The sequence below is a fragment of the Neomonachus schauinslandi genome, chromosome 7 (genome assembly GCF_002201575.2).
Source record: "Neomonachus schauinslandi chromosome 7, ASM220157v2, whole genome shotgun sequence".
NCBI lineage: Eukaryota > Metazoa > Chordata > Mammalia > Carnivora > Phocidae > Neomonachus > Neomonachus schauinslandi.
This window is the reverse complement of record NC_058409.1, coordinates 150,598,032-150,605,172: the sequence shown is the minus strand read 5'-3', so window position 1 is coordinate 150,605,172 and position 7,141 is coordinate 150,598,032. Positions and strand designations below refer to the sequence as shown.

At 55.8% G+C, this 7,141-nt stretch overlaps 1 protein-coding gene across 2 annotated transcripts in view; it reads left to right on the top strand.

The window, feature by feature from the left end:
• The window catches only part of AHRR (aryl-hydrocarbon receptor repressor), an 80,347-nt gene that overhangs the window by 33,581 nt on the left and 39,625 nt on the right, over positions 1–7,141 (top strand). Inside the window, exon 4 of one of the 2 annotated variants that reach the window (XM_021687117.1) lies at positions 2,468–2,571. In XM_021687117.1, coding sequence (XP_021542792.1) covers positions 2,468–2,571 — 104 coding nt within the window. The remainder of the gene's footprint in view (positions 1–2,467; positions 2,572–7,141) is intronic. The other variant, XM_044917021.1, reaches the window with a different exon arrangement.

Here is a 7,141-nt window from a genome sequence, read left to right as displayed (position 1 = left end):
AGAACATGGTGGGGAGGGGAGAGAAGTTGGGGGTTCCCCCTAGGTGGTGTCCCCGTGCAGAGACGTGGTGGGGAGAGGAGAGAAGTTGGGGGGCTGCCCTACACTTCTGCCTCTAGTGGGTGTGGGGTGGGGCATAGCCCACTGTGTGTGTGGGGGGGTGAGCATCCCACAGCGTGGTGACATCACTGTGCTGGGTTTCCCCCACCCCAGCCTCACAGCTCTGCAAATCATCACTCCCCACAGGGTCTGCAGGGCAAAGAACAGGCAGGCAGGGATAGCCCAACCCCACACCTCCCCTCCCCTAATTTGAGGGGCATGTTGGGGAAGGCTGGAGGCAGGGAGCTGGTTTGAGCTGGGGTGGGGGTGGGAATGACCCCTCTGCAATGGAGTTTGCTTTGTGGGAGGCTTGGTGGCCTGGGTGTGTGGGTAGGTGGCCCTCCGCTATCTTTCTTGACCTTTGAGAACATGGGGTCATGTGTGACCCCTCGCAGAGGCTCCCCTCAACCTCTGGGGGTTCCCTTCAGGGGGACATGGCAGCGCTGGCTTCTCCAGGGTCGGTTTTCTGCTTCTGGGTGCTGGGGGCAGAGCCGTGTGGGTTCACTGTATTCAGAGCGCTCGGCTTTCCGACTGAGTGTTGAGTCAACAGGGTGACGTGCCAAAGAGGGTACAACTAAGCACCTCTAAACGTCTCTGACTTTTGACACATCTCCAAGCTCAGTGTTTTGCTGCCTTGAAGACCAGTGAGTGGTGGGAGGTTGCTTGCTGGTGAGGTTTTCCCTTAGGAAGAGAGGCCTGGGCCGTCTGGAGCACCAACCGTCTCTGCACCTTTGCCCAGGGGCCCCCAGGTATGACTGTTCATGTTACCCGGATACACCTGATTTCTGCCCAAGGAAATGGGTTCATTTCTGGAAATATTTAGTGCAGAGAACAAAGGTCCAGTGCGGGGGGGGGGGGTTGTTGATAGAGCAAAGGCCTCTGAGAGAGGGCGGGACGGGGAAGCCAGACAGAGACCAAAGGCCACGATGTGGGGCTCTTCTGAGGGCCGCCTCCCTGCATCCACCCCTTTGCCTCTGTGGACACTTGGCCAACAACGTGCTTGCGCCAGGCAGCACAAGGCTTCAGGGCAGGGGCCCAGCGTGGCCTCGGCTCGGGGGCAGGGCGCTGCCGGTCCAGCAGTGCGGCTGGTGTGGGGTGAGACACAGGGGTCTCCATCCACAGTGGTCCCGTCCCACCGAGCAGGGGGCATTAGGTCATTTCACCTGGAGTGCACGCATAGGGGGCCCGGCAGTCCTAGGGCTCTGGGGGCTTCGGGGGGCCAGTTTCTGTCCAACTTGCCAGCCGAGTAGATGCTGCCCACTGCTCACTAATAGCTGGGCGGGGGCGCAGGGGGTGTGGAACAGATCCTGGGTCCGAGTGTGGCTCATCGGACAAGAACACCACCTGGAGGGCACAACCACCACAGACCAGCACATTCCGGAGGAGAAGTTCAGCACAGCCTGATGATTTTTAAAGAGAAATTGCGGGAGATGGAAGCGCCCATGTTTATGTTTTCCCCCAAGACCAGAACAAACGCAAGGGTTCTGTCTGCCTCTAACATGGCCCTTTGACCCCTAGTTGCACTGACATCACCTGCAGCTTCAGTCTGGAAACCGATCTGAGGGGCAGCTGGGAGGCACTTCCTGCCCTGCCGTGCCCTCCACAGAGGCCCCAGGCCCCTTTCCCTACCCCAGGGGACCCTCTATAATTCTGCATGCCAAGGGGGACCCTGCAGCAGGGGCTGGTGAGCTGGGATGTGGATGACATCTGCCTGTGTGACCTGTATGTCTGTATGTCTGAGCTCTTCACCCCAAGATGGAGATGAAGCCACACTGGGGTTGGGAGTCGGGGGGACCAGGAAACCGCCCCCCGGGGGCACCTGAGTCTCTCCAGCAGGCCTTCCTTTCCAGCTGGGAAGCCCATGCCGTGTGGGCTGTTCCACGCCAGGTGGCGGGTTGGGGAGGGGTTGGGGGAGCTGGGGGGCGTGATGAGGTCACTCAGGCCCTCGAGGGGGGTCCGAGTTATGTAGGGCAGCAACGCTGAGTTAGGGCACGTGCTGGAGCTTGCATCTCCAGAGAGGAGCTTTGAGGACGCCAGGGGGGTCCCTGAGGCAGGGTGGGACTCTGAGCAGTTTCTGGGGAGCAGAACAGGGGTCCTCGGGGTCAGGCCCAGCCCAGATGGCCTGAACTCCTGAATATCACACCGGGGCTCCCACCGGCGGCCCCGCCTGGCCCGGGTCCTACTCTCCTCCTGCCCTGCGACCCGAGCCTGTGCTGCCCCAGTGTGTCCTGCCCAGGAGACCCTGGGTCAGCTTGGGAGTGTGGCTTTGCCTGCAGACGGTGGCAGCCAAGAACTGGGGAAACACAAGAAGGTGAGTGGGTCTGGGGCCCTGGCAGGGAGCTAACGGCCTTGCTTTGTTCTTCTCTGACAGCTGTGCCGAAGGGCCCACGGCAGCTGGCGGTCAGTGCCCCCTCCCCCGAAGACCGCGGTCTGAGCGCAAGATCTGCCGTGCTGGAGGGAAGGCTGCTGCTGGAGGTGAGCCCCCTTGCCCTTCGATCACACGCCTGTCATGCTGTGCAGGCCGTCCATGTCCCCCCGCCCCAGCAGGTTGGACCGCTGACAATTAAATGTTGCAAGGTGGAGCTCCAGGACTGCCCTGGGAGCCATGGAGGTCAGGCACAGATGCTCGGGTGAGGTCCAGCATCTTGGGACAGAAAGAACAGGGGTGACCTTGGTCCATGCACCTCAAATCTGAAAATCGTTTTTCATTCTACATTCTCTGGTTTTACTTGTCAGTGGAAGAACCTAATAAAAATTAAGCAGGTTTTTTTTTTTTTAATTAATAACAGAATTGCACACTGAGCTTCCCAGGATCTGGCAGGTGTGCCCGGCTGATCCATTTAACACCAATAGTTACACACAGGGCATCAGGGGCCCAGGTCAGCCTTTTCCCCGAGACGGGGCCTCCCACCTCTGGTGACTCTGAGGTGCTATACCCTTCCTGACCCTCTCATGTGGTCTGCTTTGCGAGGGCAGGGGAATGCCATGGCTCAGTTTCTCAAGCACGATAGGACGGCAAGGTGGAGCTTTCTGGGCTCAGTCAAGTCACTGTACACAGAGAGAGGGGGTCGCTGTCTGCACCAGCAGCCCAGAGACCAGGGCCCTGGTTTGCCCCATCTCAGGAGGGACTAGAGGATGCAGGCTGCCCGTAACCAGCGGCAGAGGTGCCCCTGAGCTCATGCTTCCCCGACGGTCCCAGAGGGGCCGGGCCCCACGTCCTCCTGCGTGTCCTCCTGGGACGCCTACACCAGGTCCTCAGCTTCCAGCCCTGTTTGGGGGCAGTTCTGTCCCCCCAGGTGAAGCGTCCTCGGCTGCACATGCCCACCCATCTGTCAGGCTGACTCACCGAAGGGCAGAAACAGTGGCGAATGGGCGCCTTTCACACTGATGCCATTGAGTCTGCTTGGAGCCCATCGGCCTCTTCTCTTGGTGCCCTGTCTGCACCCCAGCTGCCCCGTGGCAGCCAGAGTGACCTGTTGCCGGTGGGTCCTGGAGGGAAGCCCCAGCCCCTCACCTGCCAGCTGGCCTGGGCACTGCCCCGTGGCCAGGCTGCTGCCCTGGCACCTTCACCGCTGGAACGATCTCAGTGGTTTGCTGTTCATCGTGTCCTCTGCGAGGGGTGTCGGCACCCCTCATGGAGGACAGGGGTCAGAGACTGTCCTCCAGGCTCGCCCCTCCTGCTTCTTGCTGCCCATCCTTCAGTCCACTTCCCACCTCGATGCTCTCCCTGACCATGTCAGCGGCTTCCCACTGTCTGCGCGTGAATTCCTGGGTGCTCAGCTATCTGGCGCGTGGGCTATGGTGGTGGGCACGTGCCCCTCGGGCACCTCAGCCTGAGATGACCTCACTTTGCCTCACCTGAAGGGAAGGCGCAGGATGGGGTGCTACCATCTGCCATTGACAGGTGGACAGATGGAAAACGTCTGGGCTGATTGGAGGGGAGCCAGAGACGCTTGTGCCTGGAATCTGGGGGTTCCCATCTGCCCACCATGACCCATGACCCCCCATAGGTCTCCACAACCCCCATATCTCCCATAGTCCCCACAGGAACCCCCATGATCCCCATATCACCCACAGTCCCCACAGAGACCCCATGATCCCATGGCCCCCCATGTCCCTCCATGGTCCCCAAGGGACCCCCATGATCCCCTAGGATTTCCCACAGCCTCCCACAGTTCCATGGCCTCCCATAGTCCCCACAGGGACCCTCCTCACCCCATATGGCCTCCCATAACCCCTTATGACCCCCCCCATGGTCCCTAAGGGACCCCCACGACCCCATGGCTTTCCATGACTCACCATGGCCTCCATGATCCCCCATGACCCCCAATGGTCCCCAAGGGACCCCCACAACCCCACATACCTTCCACATCCCCCCATGGCCTTCACCCCTGATGACGTGATTGTTCTCATGAAGATCAAGGAGCTTATAAATCACTTCCTTTTTAAAAAATAAAAATAGGAGGAAGTACATACTTGTGTTTAATCTCCATGAAAATTCAGTATGGTGGGTTCCTGGGGACCCCCTTCTTAGAGCCCCTGCAGCTTTTAGTCCCGTCTGGAGCAGAGCATAGCTTTTAGCAGCAGAGGCACTTTTAGAAATATTGTGGTTTCCATAGAGGAGGTATTTCCATACTTCATTATTTATCATGTTTTTCGGAAGCAGATTCTTAAATACTAATTTTTCCTTTAAAGTTGGATTTTTCTGTCAGTGTTAGTAAGCATGGGGCTGGAAAACATTGTGCCAGCTTGAGTTTTATTCCAGGCGAAAGATGACTGGCATTGCTCTTTTTCTAATTCATGTTCAAAATTAAGATGATGAAATCTTTAAACTGTGTCCTCACTACAACAAAAGCATATGCGCACAGCGCCCCGATCTCCTGTTGGAGCCCAGGGGACCGCTGTGGTCCACACCACTACCCTCCGGCCCCTCTGTGGGTCCGCAGCAGCTGTCCTGCCCTCCGCGTTCGGAGCAGGTCTCCTCTGGGGGCCTCAGGACGTGGACCTGGACGTGGCATTGAGGTCCTTGCACAGCTGAAGCCCAGGAAGTGGCCAGGCCTGTGCCCAGGGAGCAGAGCAGCTCCCTCAGGGCTGGGAGGGCGGGAAGGGTGGTGCCTAGCCCCATACCTGCCACTGGCCCAGGGTGTTCACATTTGGGGAGTGACCCTCTGGGACAGGACCCGAGGCTGCGGGCTGTCCTGCTGGCCCCCTGCCCTGCTCCATCATGCAGACTGCCACCTCTTGTAACACGTTCTCTGTGACCACAGAAGTTTCTGGAAGTTCCCTTGGATTGGAAACAGGCTAGGTTGTATGGTGAGGGTTCTCCTCACTGCATTTCTAGTGTGGGGGTTCTCAAACTTTGAAATTAGAGACTCTTTTTGAAGTTTAAAAATGTAACAGCAAAATAAACAAATCAAGCCACAATAACGAGAAAATCCAGCTTTTATTTCCAATCTTCAGTCTCTTAAAGACAAACTGGAAAAAATGAGAGGTTTATGGCAGGCATCATAAATTCATAAAAATTTAGAGCTGGCACTCACTTAAAAGGCCTGTGGTCTAATGTCTGCTATTTTAAGATAAAAAAACAAGATTCAGAGCCGTTGGGGGTCCAGGGTCCCTGTTGGGGTTGGGGCAGGGCCTGGTGTTTCTCTGTCTGTGGTTAGTGCTCCTGGGCCCGTGGCCGCATCAAGAAGCCAGGATGGATGGCCAGAGGGGCTGCCCAGCACACACCTTGGCAAAGGTGCTGGGCATGGGGTGACAGGGGAGGTGTGGTGTGGGATAGGCAGGTTCTGGAAACATACATATTAGGTCACAAATAGCGGCGTCCTGGGTTTCTATTCCTACTGCTAAGGCGGGCTGTAGTGTTGAGTGTGGACTTGCAGTGTGCTAGCAGGAGCTGTGGACTACTGACCGCTTGACCCTCACTAGAGTTCAGCTCTGCCATGGGTACATTTTCTAACACTGTTTTTAAGTTCATGCACGCTAAAATTTGTTCTTATTGGCAGTGTGTTGTGGCCACCATCATAATGAAGACACACAACAGTTCCACTGTGCCTGAATTTCCCTGGGGCTGCCCATGTGCGGTACCCTGGCCAGCATGCCCACGTTCTCCAGCCCCTGGGGCCTTCTCCAGCTGCTATTCTCAGGACACCTGGGTGTGGGTCCCTACGGCAGGGAGCTTGGGCACCAGCAAGATGTGGCTGTGACCCAGCCACGTGGGCTGTGTGTAGCTCAGATGGTTTTGTCATTCTCCGGTGCGCATGCATCTCAGCGTGCTTGTCCACCTGACCTTTGAGGGATGTTTGAGTTTCCAGGATTTGGTATTATGAATAAAGCTGCAACAAACATCCACATGCAGGTTTTCCTGTGAACATAGGTTTTGGTTTTGTTTGGGTAATACCCACGTGTGTGGTTGCTGGGTTGTATGGTAAGTGTGGATGGGAGTGTCCACACCCTCATGACTAACAATGCTGAGCATCTTCTCCTGAGCTTATTTGCCACTGATAGAGCCCCTTTGTAAGCAGTCTGTTCAAATATTTGCCCACTTAAAAATTCAGGTTGTTTGCTTCCTTACTTTTGACTTTGGAGTTCTTTATGTATTCTGGACACACAATCTTTGTTGTACGTATGATTTTTAAGTATTTGCTTCTAGTCTGGCTTGTCTTTTCATTATCTTGACAGGGTCTTGCAGAGCATGAATGTACTTAATTTTGACAAAGCCCCATTTATCCATTTTTTTATTCTTATGTTAATCCCCATACATTACATCATTAGTTTTAGATGAAGTGTTCCATGATTCATTGTTTGTGCATAACACCCAGTGCTCCATGCAGAACGTGCCCTCTTCAATACCCATCACCAGGCTAACCCATCTCCCACCTCCTCCCCTCTAGAACCCTGTTTGTTTTTCAGAGTCCATCGTCTCTCATGGTTCATCTACCCCTCCGATTTCCCCCGCTTCATTCTTCCCCTCCCGCTACCTTCTTCTTCTTCTTTTTTTTTTCTTAACATATATTGCATTATTTGTTTCAGAGGTACAGATCTG